Source organism: Lithobates pipiens, unplaced genomic scaffold (genome assembly GCF_037356315.1).
Source record: "Lithobates pipiens isolate NorthernLeopardFrog02 unplaced genomic scaffold, aLitPip1_a1.2 Scaffold_8, whole genome shotgun sequence".
Lineage (NCBI taxonomy): Eukaryota > Metazoa > Chordata > Amphibia > Anura > Ranidae > Lithobates > Lithobates pipiens.
In genome coordinates, this window is record NW_027507903.1 from 149,898,537 (window position 1) to 149,917,407 (window position 18,871).

The 18,871-nt window shown below is 36.9% G+C and overlaps 1 protein-coding gene across 6 annotated transcripts in view; it reads left to right on the forward strand.

The window, feature by feature from the left end:
* The window catches only part of GATA3 (GATA binding protein 3), a 42,562-nt gene extending 24,075 nt beyond the window's left edge, over positions 1 to 18,487 (forward strand). For 3 of the 6 annotated variants that reach the window (XM_077472543.1, XM_077472544.1, XM_077472542.1), the window contains 3 exons: positions 7,888 to 8,033; positions 9,802 to 9,927; positions 17,369 to 18,487. In XM_077472543.1, the coding sequence (XP_077328669.1) occupies positions 7,888 to 8,033; positions 9,802 to 9,927; positions 17,369 to 17,653 (557 nt within the window). In that variant the 3' untranslated portion in view covers positions 17,654 to 18,487. The remainder of the gene's footprint in view (positions 1 to 7,887; positions 8,034 to 9,801; positions 9,928 to 17,368) is intronic. The other 3 variants (XM_077472546.1, XM_077472547.1, XM_077472545.1) reach the window with 3 other exon arrangements.
* Positions 18,488 to 18,871: the final 384 nt, after the last annotated feature.

An 18,871-nucleotide genomic window follows, 5' to 3' on the forward strand; every position in this document is an offset into this window, starting at 1 on the left:
ATATGTTATGGAGGTTGCAGCCTGTATAGTATAGAAAGACCTTTTAGAGACATGGAGAGCATTGATTAAAATGTGCTGTGCAGTATTTGTTCTTTATTTCTCTTGTATGTCATTGCTCCTGAATATGATTACATCTAAAAAAATATAAAAAATAAAATAAAAAAGTGAGCCTTGAGATCAAATCTAGGATAAATCTTCATGGTACCACTGGGGGTAGGAGTCAACAAGTGGCTAATGTCATGTCCTTATGAAATGTCCTCTGTCGTTTAGATTTAAACTATTTAACGATTTAATTGAGAAAAGGTGATATTATAGGATGTAAGCTGCGAAAACTATTAGTGTACTAAATGTTACTGTGGTTTTTTTTTCTTGAACACGATTCAAGACTAGTTTCTATGCTCCAGAAGTCAATGTGTTAATTCTTCTGTAAATAGTGCAGTCCACCAAAAAGCTAATGGATTGAACATCACTTGCCTTTACGTACTCCAGACACCACCACTGTCTTACTTACCTCTGTTTCAAATATCTTTTTGTGCATTTAAGGGATTATCTGAAAACACTTCTACCTCTGCCTATGTATTATGTGATTAAGAATGACGTAGCCTTTTACAGATTGTATACATAGCTATGCATTCTTTTTCTTTTTAGAATGCAGTCTTAAAATTGAAATCAAGAATAAGGCCTGCTTAAAACTGCTAATATAGGCAGACCAACTGAATGTTATGCATTTTTACTACAGTATGCACAAAAAAAATCCAAAGATTTTATTGTAACCATTGAGGGTTTCTCTCTCTCTCTCTCTCTCTCTCTCTCTCTCTCTCTATATCTGTATCTATCTCTGTATCTGTATCTATATATATATCTGTATCTATAGATATAAATATGTAAATATATATATATACAGTATATATACCTTGACTGTGGCCCTGATCACACAGATCTGTATTTAAAATATGTGAAACTTCTCAGATTAATAACAAACTTCTCCCCAGATTAATAATAATAATGAATGATTTAATAAAATTTTCCATTGCATACCATGCATTGGGGTCCTTTTCCGAGGGTGTAACACAGGTCACTTGATTTACAATTTGATTGTACAATGTCTTATAGGCAAATAGTATAAACAAGTATGTGATGCAAGACCCAACCAATCAGATGGATTGTTTAGATAGATCCTTGCACTACATCGCTGTCAAACCTTAAGGAAATATTAAGGAGAGAAAAATCTCTAGCCATATGTATATTAACAAATATCTGTGTTGGTTTGTTTTGCTTCTAGCACATTTTCAAATGGGGAGTCAATCCAGATCAGCTGTTATATTATCCGATTTATAAAGATAACTGTGATTAACGATCATTATAACAGCACAGCAGATTACTAGATTACGGTCATTTAATTAATATTCCCAGGTCCTGCACTCTTCTCATTCATATTGACAACACAAACTCCAGTTTGGTACCAGGTCCTCTTCTGACCCCAAATCTGAATGTGTACAGTAGTAACAATGACATTACAGAGGTGCTCTGGGTACTACTCAGTTATTTTTCAATTATTCATTTTTTTACATACAAACACACAGACTGTATAGCCTTGTCCAGTCTTATAGAAGAAAAAACAATTAAGGGCCCACACCATTGATTTTCCTGCACTACACAACACGGACAAAATGCATGGACTGAAAATAAGTTGTCTCCAATATGGCCCATTCCCACCACTATAGACATTTTGTCCTTACACATGTATGGCCAAAGCTTTAGAAAACATCTGGATGATCTGCCAGACATTGGCATCATTTGGGGGCAAAACAGAAAGTTAAAAAATAATTGCATATATACACTGTAAAGTTACAAGGGTACATTGCAACTTTGTATTTGAATGTATAAGTACTATGCAGACACTTGGTGGTAGCCCACACATGTGCACTTGTTGCCAACTTTTTTGTGCTGGTAGTTACACAGCAGCAAGAGTCCTTTAGATAACTATGCCCTTGCTCAAGAAACTCAAGCTGTTGAGCTTACCAGTACCATCTGTGATCTAGCATTGGTAGACAGTTGTAAACCACTTCATGTGACAATGATATTCCCAGTTAAATGTAAGATTTGTTAAACACCTCTTTGTATAGCAATCACTAATCTAAACATATGAGAATATTGCATTAAAAAACATCACTTATGGTTGAGATATTGTATGACCCATTCAAGCCTATAGAACCAGTTATTGATTGCACAAGTCTGATCTTCCTTCCAGGAGAATAACAAATATGTGTATGACATCCAGATTGAACCTATTCAATAGAAAACAGCAATCAGTCCATAGAGATTAATTCTTATTATCAGTCAATAAAAAAATGACTGTGTAACATTACAATAAGTGGTTTCCAAATATCTCTGGAAATGTTTTTGTAGCCTATTGAATATATAAATGGATGTTGATGCTTGCTTTCTAATAGGTGTGAAAAGACCAATACCAAAACGTCAGACCACTAGTGTGTCCAGGAATTAAAAATATATAGCTTAGGCCTTAATTCATTTTGTAACCTCTGGACCAAAGTTTAGCGCTACATGGGTCAAGGGATCAGAATTTTCAAATAAGCCCCCAAGGACTCATGTTTACGCACTTTGAAGTTGAAGTCAATTAAAGCTGTGCAATACAGTAAACATGAGCATTTTCTCCAGTGTTGGGCCTTAAACAAAATTTAGAGTTTAAGTGCAATTTCTTCAAATGTTTCTTTAGTATGCATTTAATGCCAGGCTGATGCGCCTTATTTTAAAATACAAATCACCCTCAAATAAGAACCACTTAAGTTAACTTGCTGTAACTCAGAACGCAGGCCTATATATGTGGTCATTTAATCAGGATGGTTTTATATATTACATGAAAAAAGGTGGTGCAAATAGATACTATTTAACCATAACATAGCCAGTTCAGACAGGTACATACTAATACAATTAATAACAAAAACAATCTTCATTCTAATAATTATATTGTGAGGACACAACATGTCTGCTTGTAAGGCTTATATACTATAGGTTTGCCAAACCAGTGGAACTGCTAATTTCAAACATTTTAGGGAATTTTTTTTTGTTTTTCTAAAAGGTGTCCCTTAGTGTGACTGGCTGACAGAAGTAGAAAACAGGTTTGCTGTTTTGGTTTGATGAACTTTTATAAAAATAAAAACATATATATAGAATCCTTGACGTAAGTACGTACACAGGATTCCTTTTATTTGTGTAGTAAGCAGGAGCAATAGGGTCATTTAAGGTCCGTGCAACAATGGTTCTTTATTTTTCATTCAATAAGTTCTAAGGGTAGCTATAGCACATTCCAGGGGCACTTCTGTTTGTAAAATTAAACTTGAAGACATACCAATCCTGTTTATAGTGAGGCAGAACAGAAAGCACCCCACCTCCCCCTACTAAATCACTGCAAAACACAGTATAGCTTTTTTTTAAATAGAAGGCATCAGCATATCGCTTGCAAGTCCTTAAAAATAATGGGCTTACTCTTTAATTGTAGGACAGTGGGAGGTACCATGTAGCGCATTACATGATGCCTCTGGGTTAACTGTAGATGTAGTGCGCTTGTGTATATGAATACTTTTGGAATTAATTCTCATTTACTATAAAACTATATGCTACAGTCAACGGTGTATTGTTCATTTTAATGTAATATTTTCTTATGTACGTTAACTAGCAGATAGGTTGGTTAGTGTCTGGTAAAACAGTATTTATGGGAGATGGTGAAAATGATGCTATTTTAATATCATGACCTGTTGATAAAGCTATGATTGTTTTACAAACAAACAGCATACAATAGGCACCATTGTAAGATCACTACTTTTTTCAAGCCGTATTAACAGTGTATAGAGACATTTGTGTTGCCTTTGGTTAACCATTTGTATTTAGCCTTTGTAGAAGTGAGCTGCAGGCATCTCCAGTTTGGCATATTGGAAAAACAAGAGTGATCAACAAGGTTATCTAACCTGTCTAACTACCAGTTCTCCAAGAAGGCTTTGTTGGTAATGTTAGACAGTGCTTCATAGACGTTAGATCATTTCATAAAATGGCAAGATTAGAAGACTGTCATCTAATGGCTAGAGATACCTTTATGACAGCAATTAGGTATCTTGAGTTAACTTAAGTCTTGCATACATTATGCAATTCTTTTTCCTTCAACCAAGGGTTAAAGCAAAGAAAATAATTTTATTCACCCATCAACACGGTCAATGTTTATGGCGGAAACCCTCCTCCCCCGCTGCGCTATTGTATTCTGATAGCGGGAGGTTTCCCGCCTCCAAAATACATTGATTACGTGTTCTGGCTATAGTCAGTGGCAGTAATATTATAAAAAAAAAACCCAGACAGGCTGGTTGCATTGAAGTTAATCGATAGATAGCCTGCCCCATAGACGGATCAAAATTTGGCCGCTTTCTGCTGAAGCGGCAGAATGTCAATCTGTCAATCTGTCACATATATGTACCAGTCAGGGTTTGGGTTCTCTTAAGCACAGAGAACAAGTTTACATTTGACCACATCTTATCTGGTCTTTGTGAGCATGTACCTCGAATAATGATAATGACTGATGGTGTCATTTTATTTTAATCCTGTTGTATGAGAATGTTCACTTTGTGAAGTATTTGTTTAGACAGACTAGGTATACCTTGATTTAAGCCCCAAACACAGGTTAAATGACTGGAGACAACTGGCAGTTAAAAAAAAAATGGCCGACATTTGGCCCGTGTGTATAAAAAGAAACCCGTATGTATGAGAAAAAAGCATCCTGTATTCGACCCCTGTCCTACAGAAGCCGCCCTTCGGCCGGCTTCTGTCAAACGTGGTTGCTGGAAAACCAGCAGCCGACTAACTCCCAACCAGTGCTCTCAGCCAATGGCAGAGAGCGCTGATCAGAGTGTTCTGGTTGGGGGGGGGGGTCATAGCTCTGTCAGAAGACAACAGGGGGAGATCGCTGAACTAACCTCGCATTAGTCAGTACAGCGGCTTCAACCGGAGCCGTCAGTTTTTGTTTGTGCAACCCGATGTGTTGCACGAAAAAAAAAAAAACTGTTGTGTGTACCCAGATGTGAAGTTTTACTCCACTTTTGTTGAGAAATAAAAAAAATCCCCTCTGGATGAACAATGTACATTGCAGGGATTTTAACTATCGTTGTTGCATAGTCCTATCTTTTTCTGCTCTCAAGAATTATCACCATGTCCTTGGCAGACGTATTCTGACAAGGAGGGTCTGGTTTAATATAATCACCTGCTGCACTTTCAGTGTTCCGATGAGAAAAGCTGCAGTTTCCACAAACCTTTAGAAGTGTTTAACCCTTGGGGTGTATCGCGCCAAAATCAAAAATCCTATTGCAGGGGATGCCTAAAATTAGACCTGTATTTTTATGAAGATATTTGAGAAAATAAGTGAGCCAATCACACAAGCAGGGAATTAAATTTCTGGGGTCATTCCGTACACCAGCAATGTAAAAAATGCCTCCAGGTTGCCATATTGAATTACGTTTTACATATAATTACAGCAGCTGAAGATTAAATAGACAAGGTAATTTCTATTAATATTACATACAATAGGGTTTGTGCAGAAAAAATTTTTTTTTTTAAATTTGCTAAATTTCTTTCAATGAAAGTGGAGTTATCCTTTAAGATCTGGTTTCTTGTTAACTCACCAATACTTGTTAATTTGAAGCTCACAAGATTGATTTTAATAACAATATGTATGTGTTCATAAAATGTATGTATTATGTCAAGTGATATAGTCAATGGTGCGTTGTCAATCAGCCTAAAAGACAAGTGTGGCTTTTTGCACTTTTAGGTCCCTCTCTCCTTCTTGAGCTACCCCAACCCCCCCCTCTGGTACTTACTTTACCTGTTCTGGCTGCCATAGTCTAAGGCATTTGTTAACATCCTGACCTGCACAGTAGCTCGCCATTATTTTACATTCAATACATTTTTATTGGTACAATATAAAGGTTACTATAACAGTGACATTATTATGGAATTTACACAGCCAAAAGACAATACAAAAGTAATCAAAGAGATATCAACACCAAGTCAAGGAGATAAAAATTACTAACTGTACTTTAGAGAATCTGACCTATGAATTAAATGACATAGAAAGGAAGAGACGAGTTCTCGTATTAGGGTTGACTCATACATAATGCAGGTAGTAACCATTAAACATATAACAATAAAGAATCATAGTTTAACCATAAGAGAGGCTTCCTAGGAGTTGCATGAAGTAAGGAAAAGGAAAAGAGAGGATAGATAGAAAAAAGGAAACAAAAAAGAGAAAAGTAAAAAGGAGCAATGGTATGGGAAGAGACTAGCTCGCCATTATTTTATATGGCACTGTGTCCCAAGTCCAGAGATCACTGGGAACTGGCCTCAGAAGTCTATAGAAAGATGCTGTACAGGTGTGACAAGCATGTAGATTTTTAGACTGGACACACAGTCAAAAGAAGTAAGCATCTAAGATAAGGGAGAGGGAATAGTTAAGGTCAGGGGAGGTGGTCGAAAAACATAAGTGCACCTTGTTTTAAAGTTCACTTATCTTTAAAAATAATTTATAGTTTCTAGAATTTTATTAACTTTTTTTTCTGACGTCTGAAGAAGCGTTAGAGTAGCCCTAAAAATAGTATGGCTGTGACCCATGCTGTTCAAGAAAAAAACCTCTAGGGTTTGGCTCTGAAGATCGCAAGAGAGCCTAATGCCTAGTGCTCACGGGCCGAATGTTTGGCGACATCAGTTGGTTCAATAAAAGGTGCCTTATGTTGAAGGGTCCTGACCTGAAAAAGGTCTGATGACTGGCTCCTGACCAAAGTGTTCTGGCAATGGGGCCGCCCCCTTGTCAGAACACAATAGCTCAGTTAGTACACTCCAACTCCAGTCTAAATTGTCAGCGAGTTCAATGCAAAAAAAAAACTATTAGTGTGTACTAGGCTTTACTGTTTTTACTAGATGTAGAAGACACAGGCACACTTATTCTGATGTCAGATGGGTGCCTTGTTTTTTTTTTTTTTTTTTTTTTTCATATTTTTGTTCACATTTTTTACTTATTCATTCATTTAGTTATGATGTAATCTTGCTATGTTATCAGATGAGCGTGTTAGCCAGTGACATAGAGCGTCTCAATACTAGGTAGAAATGTTGCGCTTCTCCAGAAAGCAAAAGTTGTGGTCTTGCCACACAGAGCACAGAAAGCATGACAAAGCTGAAATATTTAATCAAAGATTTATAAATTTTCAGGTTTCAGGCTGACATCAACTTAGCTGAAAACTCATTGACCCATTTCAAAATGATAGGACATTTTCAATGACCTTTATTTTCCTGTGGCGTGTATGTCTAACGCAAGCTTGGTGAATATACAGTATGCTTGTGTCTAAGATGTAATAGATCTGGAAAAAATAAAAAGTAAAAAACAAAGTGTGTAATGTGTTTGAATCAAACATAATTTATCGTATAAAATATTGAATATAATTTATCTTTGGGAAATCATCCATTGAGTTGTAGTTCGGTTAATGTCATTGTATAATGCACTATACAATATTAGCATTCAGATTATGATTTGTTATATTAAGGAACACGCCTGGCCTATGCTAAATGATTTATAGATTTACTATTGTTTTTCTTCAAAATAAGCCTTTGGAATGCCTTACTTTACTCCCCTTTAGTAATAAATATGTTCAGCTGATTTGAGCATGCACTTCTATGGAGACATCTTTCTGTAATGTAATTTTGAATCTTTACTTATTGTCTTTCTTGCTGTGTACAATACTTTGAGAATGTTTCCGTATTCATTTATATGTAGGGTGTAACTTAATAGTAGACTCATATCCTTATTCAGTAGTCAACCATGTGTCATCTTGTTTTCAGAAGGCAGGGAGTGTGTAAACTGTGGAGCAACCTCAACCCCTTTGTGGAGGCGAGATGGCACTGGACATTACCTATGTAATGCATGTGGACTCTATCACAAAATGAATGGCCAGAATCGACCCCTCATCAAACCTAAAAGACGGCTGGTAAGTGACACCTGATTCTCTTCTTTCTTTAGTGTTTGGAATCAGAGTTGGGGGCTTTTAGTGGAAACCTGGCATCTCCACCAGCAGACTTCTATGAGGAAAGATTAATTACACTGGCCCTGGATTTTCCATAATATTAAAGTCCGCCTGGTGTCTAGCTCTCACATGTCTTTGGTGCTGAGCTATTTATATTAATGATTTTTGGCTTCAAGCTATCTTCATTAGTCAACAATGATACCTGTAATTAACTTACTTAGGGAGTAGTGATCTCTTCCTTGGATCATTTAAGGATGATCATAATCTACATTGGCATAATAAGTAAAGTAAAGCAAACCATGCATAATAAATGCCAATGAAAATCATGATGGCGTTGTATAATCCTTTCTAATCTAACCATCTAATCTAACCAAAGATACTCAACTTTTTTATTTTTTTAAATGAATATGATATATTTATTAGGAAAACATATGTGTAATGGGTTGCAAGGACTTGAGAGTTAATTTACTAAAGAAGCCTTTTTTCAGCTTGCCCAATTCATTCTTTATCCAATTATTTTCAAGGTAAATTCTTATTTTTTAAAAATTTTTGCTGCATGTGATTTTATGTTTCAAGTAAGCACAGTTTTACTGGGCTAAATGAAAAATTTTTTTTTTTTAGTAAGCCCACATCCTTGTATACATACACTTGTACTGGATGATTGAAGAAATAAACTGTAGGAGTAAAGCTATTATGGCGATAATAATACTCATATTATTAATAATACTGCTTTACGGGTACTACTACCACCACTACTGTCACTACTACTACTACTGCACATTGTTACTGGTGCATTATTTCAACAATGGAGTTTATTTACAAGAATAGGAGTACAGACTGTTCTCTGAGCAAGCTGAATGTTCACTTAGTGAATAGGCGAAACTATGCTTACTTTGAATACTGTCCAATTATTCGCAGAGGAATTAAAAAACAAAAAAACAAAAACAGCCTCAATTTATTCACTAAGCCAAGTGAGCATTCACTTTCTAATTGGATAATCTCTATTCCTTTAATAAATGTCCTCCATTGCGTGTTTCCAAGATTTTAAATAACACGTTATATTATAATTCTATAGTGTACTAAAAATCCCTTGTGTTGTAGTCAGTTAGAGTAACACTTTTTTCGAAACAGGACTAGACAGAGCTTTGATTTTTTTGGCAGCTGTCCCCACACCAACCCCCTCCTTATATTAGACTCTGACTTCCCAGGAAAAATCTGCCGGAAATCTGAACTCCTTAGATAACTCCCAAGCAACAATTTCCTCAAAGTAAACCATTAAGTGTGTTGTACTGCAGGGAGAAAGGACTAAGGAAACTGTAGACTATTTAGATGGTTATATGTCAGCGCTTGTAAACACTGATCTGCACTTATTACAAATCGAATGCAGAGGTCATTAGGAAACTGGAATAGAAGTGCTCATTAACAAGCTAGCATTCTAGTCAACATTAGCAAACTAACATTCAAGGAGACAAAGGGCTGAGTTATTAAACTATTGTTACTTCACATATTCAACGAGGTTAAAGGGATTTACAAACCTTACCAATTTTGTTGAACTTGATTGGGTGTTTGAAGTGAACCAATTCTAACATAAGACTACTCCATTAGTAAATGTGCAAAACTGGATTTAAGTCTTAAGTCTTATAAATATTTAGTTACTTCCTGCAAACCATTTGTTTGTTTGTCTGTGATCAAACCTGGTTGTTTATGCCACAAAACATTGTTTTTCTTGCAGTCTGCAGCGAGGAGAGCAGGTACATCTTGTGCGAACTGTCAAACTACCACCACCACACTGTGGAGGAGAAATGCCAATGGCGATCCAGTGTGTAATGCCTGTGGGCTCTACTACAAGCTGCACAATGTAAGTGTCTACTGTTGCTTACTATTATTAATGTAGGATCCTATGAATTCTTGTTTTCAATGGTTATTTTATTTCAAAGCATTTCATTCATAGTAAAGGGACCTGCAAAGTATTGCTACCATTAATATTAATGCTATCGTCTTTCATAAAATACTGTGTACATGTAGTAGGGTTACCAATAGCCTGAAACAATAGCAATCAAAACGCTACCCAAACCAACTTATGGTCTAAAAGACAAAGTAATTTTTTTCTAATTCATCTGGGAGCCATTTGTTGTTGTATGGAATTAAATATTTGTGGGATATACAGTATATATCTATTGGTGGCTATAAACATGAGCTTATCACTGTCCTGTCTGGCTAGCTGCCAAAATGGTGACAGTTTTTGTGTCTATGCCACTGTCAGACCATCATACTTTCACCCTCTGTTGTCTATAGGCAGCTTAAGAATCTCACATGTCCAATTATGCTTTTTTCATCAAACTTAAGCCTCGTACACACGATCAGATTATCGGACGAGTTTTCGTCCACATGAGACTTTTGTTGCTAGTCTCATGTGGAAAGTGAAAAGGTTACTTACCATACGACAGAATTCAACTTCAGAAGTGATGTAATGTGTTAAATTGTTTTGTATGTATTCTTTAGTTTCCGAGCATGTGTAGTCTTGCTCTTATAATTTTTGTTGGACGAAAACTGTACTATTTAAACGGAAATTGGACGTTGTGTTCACATACGATTAAAATTTTATAGTCTGCACATCCAGCTTTTGTCATACGTAAAATCTGATGTCAAAAGCACCATACTAACTATCTGAAAATCGTCATATCGTTAGTCGGATGAAATTTAACTTCTGATTTTCTTATCGTGTGTACGGGCCTTTAGACAAACTGGTGTTATGTGTAGAACCTATGGGAAGGGTCACTAATTTGGGGTTTAATCTGCTGATTTCTATTAAATTGTTCTGTTAGTGACAGAAGGTTTGCAATTGAGGCACATTCCTTGGCCCAGGAGTAAAAATGTGCTACAAAAGAAAATAGGATGAATTTTGGAGAAACACTATGGTTGTCCCTTTACAGCGAGGATAGGCATATCTATCACTATCTTCTATTTTTTACTAAGGGATCAGCCTGTATAAGGCCAATCTTAAGTTAGATATTGACATCACAGGGTGATGGATATGGGGCCATAATCTGTTGGATGTGGGGCCAAGGTCTTTTGGCCTCTACAAGCATGTATGCCAGTGTCATTGTAGCAGGAGGGACAGCCACCTTAAATTGAGAGAAACAATACCAATCAGCCAAAAATATCCAACATAGCCAGCCACTATTTGCACTAAAATTAGTCAGCTACAGTCGTCCGCCTACACCCATGGACAACCCACGGATATGACACAATAATTACCTGAAATCTGTCAGATCAAAAAATAATCATATATCTATGGATTCAAGTCAACCACTGTAGACATCTTCTGGTAGCCCAGCCGATTCACGCTCTCAGTTTGCCCTATTTACCATTATCATTAAAAGTGAAAGAAAATCCCAAATGGGTTGTCCCAAAAAAAAAAAATAGGGGGAAAATCTTCCAATGGGAACACAATTTCTGGTGACCAAGGGGTCCCCAAGGAATTCCGTTATTTTTTAGAGATTTCCTCTCACTTCCTTTTTGGCTATGGGACAGGAAGTAAAGGTAAACCTCTGCAATGGGACAGAGATAGAGAATTTTTTTTTGACAGGGGTTATAACCCTCACTTACTGTATCCAAGATAAGATTTTTTTTTTTTTACTATAGTTCTACTTTATAGAGATATGCGTTTTCTTAAGAGAAGAATAAAACACTTAACATTGTACAGATAAATGATGTAGCATAGGGCTAGGAGACCTGAATTTAATGCACAGAACTACTGAAATGTTAGGGAGGGTGCCTAGGGATGCAAGTTCTGCACTACAGTTCAATGCCATTCTACCTAAATCCACCACTTGGGTACTAACTTCAGCGTTGTTGGAAATGCTGATGCTGGTACCCCCAATGAAGGACTGAAGTTGGACAGGGGGCCTGATTATGACTTTAGATCACATCACCAACAAAAAGTATAAAAGCCTGACATATAACTGTCTTTGCCTTGCTCTAACTGTACTCTACATCACTAATGCATCAGTGTTTAAAGTGGACATATATAAGAATCGGATGGATCAGCTGATGGTCATGATATCTTTTGTCAAGGTGGACACCTTGGCTGATCAAACATAGATATAGACAGTGGGCTAGATTTGGCTGGACTAGTTTGCCCCCTGGTATTTCTTTTTTGGAAAAAGGCTCCAGTTTAATGTGTCTGGCCCTTTTTCTGCTGTTTTGTTTCGCTACATTAACATTCTAACTAAGTATTTTAATGAAACAAAAGGTTGTTTGGCAGTAAGATTGCGTTGTCACCTCCAACCACCATCTTGTGTGTTTGTGTTAACTTTAGTGTAATAATCTTACCCTTTTATTCTAGTTTATCAATAATACGTTACGGGCTCAATTCGCTATGCTATGACATATAATTGTTTTCGGACATGTGACTGTTGTTTTTATTGGCTTACTGCTAAAAATAATGGTCATTATGGCAAATAATGTTCACTGTAGCTTAGTGAATTGAGCCTTGTGAAAGTTAAAATAAATGCATTTTATACACATTTATTTTCCTTAACTGTAGACATGAGTGTTATTTTCCTTTCGAGCTTGAAATAATTACATTTAAATTGAAAGTGACTTGATTTTTATTAATTAGAAAAAAAATATATAAAAACTGGCAAGAACTTTAATAATATTTATACTTCTAAGCTAAGTATAAAAGAAGAAGGCAGCATAAAAGTTAATAACAATAATTTGAAATTTGAAAAATATATATTTACCTTAACAATATGTCACTTTGTTGAATAGAAATATTACAAAATTACCTTTGACATAATAATAAATGAATGGGATTTAGCCAGAGACAGATTTATTAAATTTCTTTCTTTTTTTCATCTTTGTGGAAATACGTTTTTATATAAGGATACCATCAAACTTTAAAGGTTTTGTAAATGAACATTTACATAATACAAATCGCTACTAAATAGTAGCATGTCAAATATACTTTTTACCAATTTTTTTGTTTTTAAAATGTCCCTCAAATTCTGAGAAATTGAGAACTCAAAATAGCATATGCTAAAATTACAATATTCAGGTGCAGGTTTTTAATCCAATTTAACATTAATTTATGCATTCATATTTATGTATATGGTTTTATGACAAGCACAGGAGACATATTAGTAATCATTATGCACGATTGCTTTTAGTACAGATCACATGTATTAATTGTTCGTCTTCCAAAAAATCTGGCAGGTTTAATTTTATTAGGAAATGCTAAACAAATATATTTACACTTGGCTGTCAGACCTCCTAGGTGTTTTCATCAGGTGTGAAAGACAACAAGCCTGTAGCAGGATTAAACTTGCTTTATTTTCATTTCATTAAATAGTTTTCTTTGATATGCACTGTAGACGGCGCAATGTAAAATAGGTCATCATTTCACATCTGCAACTGAAACTTGCTTCATATTACCAAGGAACAGATATTCATTGCAGGCAAACAGCTTCTTGTCTGGGGGTTGAAAAAAAGATTCCTTTTCTTGTTAACTCTTTCAAACAATTATATGTTACTGTGTCATATTACTACAAATTTACAATGTTACAATTTCCCCACTGACACAATTTTAAATAAATAATAATCTCTAAAATCAAAAATTAATAGAATACTACTTAAATTGATTTACCATGATCAAAATCTGGGATAATTTTATTCATTTATGTAAGAAAGCTATCAACATATACATGTGACCAAGGTGAAATATACCCATATTTATCGGTATATAACACGCACAGGCGTATAACACTCACCTTCATTTTACGAGGGGAGTTTCAGGAAAAAACAAAAGGTTGTTTGCCAGTAAGATTGCGTTGTCACCTCCAACCACCATCTTGTGTGTTTGTTTAACTTTAGTGTAATAATTTTATCCTTTTATTCTAGTTTATCAATAATACGTTACGGGCTCAATTCGCTATGCTATGACATATCTAGGGACATCTAGTATGCATCTAGGGACATCCGGGGAAGAGTTACTAGTATGCATCTAGGGACATCCATGAAAGAGTTACTAGTATGCATCTAGGCACATCCGGAGAAGAGTTACTAGTATGCATCTAGGGACATCCGGAGAAGAGTTACTAGTATGCATCTAGGGACATCCGGAGAAGAGTTACTAGTATGCATCTGGGGACATCTGTGAAAGAGTTACTAGTATGTATCTAGGGACATCCGGGAAAGAGTTACTAGTATGCATCTAGGGACATCCGGGGAAGAGTTACTAGTATGCATCTAGGGACATCCGGGAAAGAGTTACTAGTATGCATCTAGGGACATCCGGAGAAGAGTTACTAGTATGCATCTAGGGACATCCGGAGAAGAGTTACTAGTATGCATCTAGGGACATCCGGAGAAGAGTTACTAGTATGCATCTATGGACATCCGGGAAAGAGTTACTAGTATGCATCTAGGGACATCCGGGAAAAAGTTACTAGTATGCATCTAGGGGCATTTGGGGAAGAGTTACAAGTATGCATCTAGGGACATCCGGGAAAGAGTTACTAGTATGCATCTAGAAACATCTGGGGAAGAGTTACTAGTATGCATCTAGGGACATCCGGTGAAGAGTTACTAGTGTGCATCTAGGAACATCTGGGGAAGAGTTACTAGTATGCATCTAGGGACATCCGGGGAAGAGTTACTAGTATGCATCTAGGGACATCCGGGAAAGAGTTACTAGTATGCATCTAGGGACATCCGGTGAAGAGTTACTAGTATGCATCTAGGGACATCCGGGGAAGAGTTACTAGTATGCATCTAGGGACATCCGGGAAAGAGTTACTAGTATGCATCTAGGGACATCCGGGGAAGAGTTACTAGTATGCATCTAGGGACATCCGGGAAAGAGTTACTAGTATGCATCTAGGGGCATTTGGGGAAGAGTTACAAGTATGCATCTAGGGACATCCGGGAAAGAGTTACTAGTATGCATCTAGGGACATCCGGTGAAGAGTTACTAGTATGCATCTAGGGACATCTGGGGAAGAGTTACTAGTATGCATCTAGGGACATCCGGGAAAGAGTTACTAGTATGCATCTAGGGTCATCCGGGGAAGAGTTACTGGTATGCATCTAGGGACATCTGGGGAAGAGTTACTAGTATGCATCTAGGGACATCCGGGAAAGAGTTACTAGTATGCATCTAGGGACATCCGGGGAAGAGTTACTAGTATGCATCTAGGGACATCCGGGGAAGAGTTACTAGTATGCATCTAGGGACACCCGGGGAAGAGTTACTAGTATGCATCTAGGGACATCCGGGAAAGAGTTACTAGTATGCATCTATGGACATCCGGGGAAGAGTTACTAGTATGCATCTAGGGACATCCGGGGAAGAGTTACTAGTATGCATCTAGGGACATCCGGGGAAGAGTTACTAGTATGCCTTTAGGGAAGACATATATGCATATACATACAGGTATAAAAGCCTGTAGATTAAATAACATTATTAAGTACACCCGGGGCCACTAAGACCTTAAAAATTTTCCCCATGAAACCCAATTGAATGTACATGCCCAAAGCATAAATTCTTTTATACATAACTCTAATACCTCTTTTGTAAATAACTCTGGGGTTGGTCACTTGTACGCTACCATTATAGTTGTAATTTGTGAATACATACAGCATATAACTGCGCTGTATGCTGATATCATTTCACCATCACTGCTGTAGTGAAATGTTCCCTGCATCAGAAAGTCTGGTCAGGCAGACGCTCGGCAGGTGTCCACATGGGCTATAAAACTGACCACCCTCAGCAGCGTGCGTAGCTAATTAGTAAGATAATAGGGACTCACTTTCAGGTTAAGCTTTGCAAGGATCATGAACAATTCCCTGCTCTTAATGTAGCCCACCACTGTTTTATTGGTTGACCTTACCATGCTGCGGTCAGCCTTTGTAAAATAAAAGAACAATTTGCCATGTAGTTGTTAACTGATAGGTGAATAGTCCCAGGCTAATGCAATGAATGCATTGCAGTAAAACACAGCGTGTAGTAGCCGAGTGGTGTAAAGTTCAGTTATTACTGGCTGAAACTGACAGCTGTCAGTAAAACTTGCCTGTTTCCTAAATCTGTCATCTTTGTTGTGTTTATTCTGGTTCAGAGTACTAATCTGTGAAATGCTGTCTGTGCAGTTTATGAGCCACATATCTTGGATAATTTGTATTTGAAATATGCAGGGTATATTTTCTAAAACACAGTGAAAAACAAAAGATAAAAATTATACATAAGCAGGCTGCTTTTATAGCGCTATATATGTTAATGCTAAGTTTAGTATTGAGTGTTGAGCATTTTTTAAACTACACTTTACTGTTTTTTGTGTAAGCAGGCCCAGGTTGTCAAAATGTACTATTAAATATTCATAGTAAAGCTTTTTTTTTTTTAATGTATAATGTTAGTATAAACCAGGCAAAATATCAATATAATAATAATAATAATAATAATTGCCCTAAAAAAATACATACCAATACAAGAATAGAGGCTGTTCACTAACTAAATGTTAATTTTGGAAATCATATGCTAATTTTACAATGTAAGGTTTTGGGGCAGTAAAAATAGGCAGTTAAGCAGTTAAACTCCCCCCTTAAGCTGAAAAGGCAGTCATGCTGTGTGGCAAAAATGACTCCCCTATCATGCTCAGTGGACCACTTGTGGTTTTGATGTGGAACTCCCATCCAAAAAGTAAAAAAATTAAAATAAAACACAGGCATTCAAGATGAGGCAGTATTTATCTCTTTAAAGCGTGACTCAGGTGTAAAAAAGCCCATTACTCATCTTAGTATAAGGTAAAATTGTGTTCACTTTAAATAACCAATTATTTGCAAAATAAAAGATTTAAAAGATATTTGCTTCCACGTATTTGGATGATTAAAGAAAACCCAACTTAATTACCCATTAAGCCAGCCATGAGTGGTTCGAATCTCAGCAGAGATAGGCCGAGATTCAAACCATCTATGGGCAGGCTGATTGTCTATCCAGGGAGAACACAATAGCTCAGCGAGAGGGATTCCCTCATCAATGCTGACTGTGTTGATGTGGAAATTTAGAGATTTTCTATCTGTGCCTTCCTGTCTCAGTGTCCCCCCTCCATTTCTTACATGGAGATCACTGGGATAAAAGTGAAGGAAAATCTACCCAATGGTGTCACAGACAGAAATAAAAACTTGACGAAACGTGTTTGGCTTTATATCATTACTGTCAAATACTTCGCAAAGTACACGCATGTACATGCAAAAGCTACTTAAGACTGAGAAACAAAAACAAATAATAAATTTTTGTTTAGATTAACAGACCCTTGACCATGAAGAAGGAAGGCATCCAGACAAGAAACCGAAAAATGTCTAGCAAGTCAAAAAAGAGCAAAAAAATCCATGACGGCCTTGACGATTACCCCAAGAGCAGCTCGTTCAGCCCTGCCGCCCTCTCCAGGCACATGTCCACCCTCAGCCACATTTCACATTTTGGTCACCCTGGCCACATGCTGACCACGCCGACGCCAATGCATCCATCATCTGGCCTCTCTTTTGGACCTCATCATCCTTCCAGTATGGTAACCGCCATGGGTTAGACTTTACTCTTTGTAACTTGCATCCCTTTTAAGACTTTATCTATATTTTGCATTTTTTTTTTGGAAAGTGATGACCCTTTAAAATATGAAAAACAAAACAAAAAAAATGTTATTTAAATGCAGACGCACGGTAGTGCTTGCGACTTTGAAAAGGAATTCACTGTGGCATCTACGCATTCTTGACCACTGAATCTGGATCCCATTTGTGAATAAGCCATTGAAACCGTGACTCCCTGTTGATAAGGGTTTCTAGTGCTGTGAACAAAATGAGAAACATTGCAAAAAAAAGAAAAAAAAAAAGAACTTTATGCTGTACATTTTGAAGACTTTTATTTCTGCTTAGCACCTGTATGAAAAGCATGAAGGACAGCAAGATTCTATGGGGAGCCTGGCAGTCGACCTTAGACTCAATGAACTCTCAGGCTGCTTGACTCACAACGTGAACACACTGCTAGTCTTGTTTTCAGTAACTGGCAGAGGTTGTTTGATGCATTAAAACTGTAGACGGTTCATACGTTCAGGCTGTGGGTCTCTTCGCAGGAAGCACTATCGATCCCGGGCAATTAATGTTACTAGGCGGAAATTGTCAGAAAGGATTCGCAGATAGCCATTCCTCAGGCCTCAATGCATTGTGAACAAGTTCCTGTAATTGTTGTTTGTATGTATAATTCAAAGACACCAAAATATAAAAAAGATGTAGATTTATTTCATCATATTATACAGACTGAATGGTTGTATAAATTTATTTACTGCTAGTGTAAAGAAACCGCTTTTATTGTTTTCATATTTTTTTTTTCTTTCTTTAAAAATAAAATAGACTGCATTCTGTTGAAACGATGGTGGCTTGTCATCTACTTGTTCGAAATGCGAAATCTGTGACCGAATGTTGACTCATTAATAGACATGAGAAATAATAAATCATGGAACATTTAGAAAACACAGAGACCTGTTTGTATTCAGTATACAGCAGAACCTTGGATTATGAGCATAATTCATTCCAGAAGCATGCTTGTAATCCAAAGCACTCGTATATCAAAGCGAGTTTCCCCATAGGAATCAATGGAAACTCATATAATGCGTTCCAGTGCCACTATACAGTACGGTGTGTGGCCAGAGGTCCTGGAGACACTCGGAAACGCTTGGAGACACTTGGGAAAGGAGTGTCTCCTAGTGTCTCCGAGCATCTCCGAGCGTCCCCGCACCTTTGGCCACATTCGG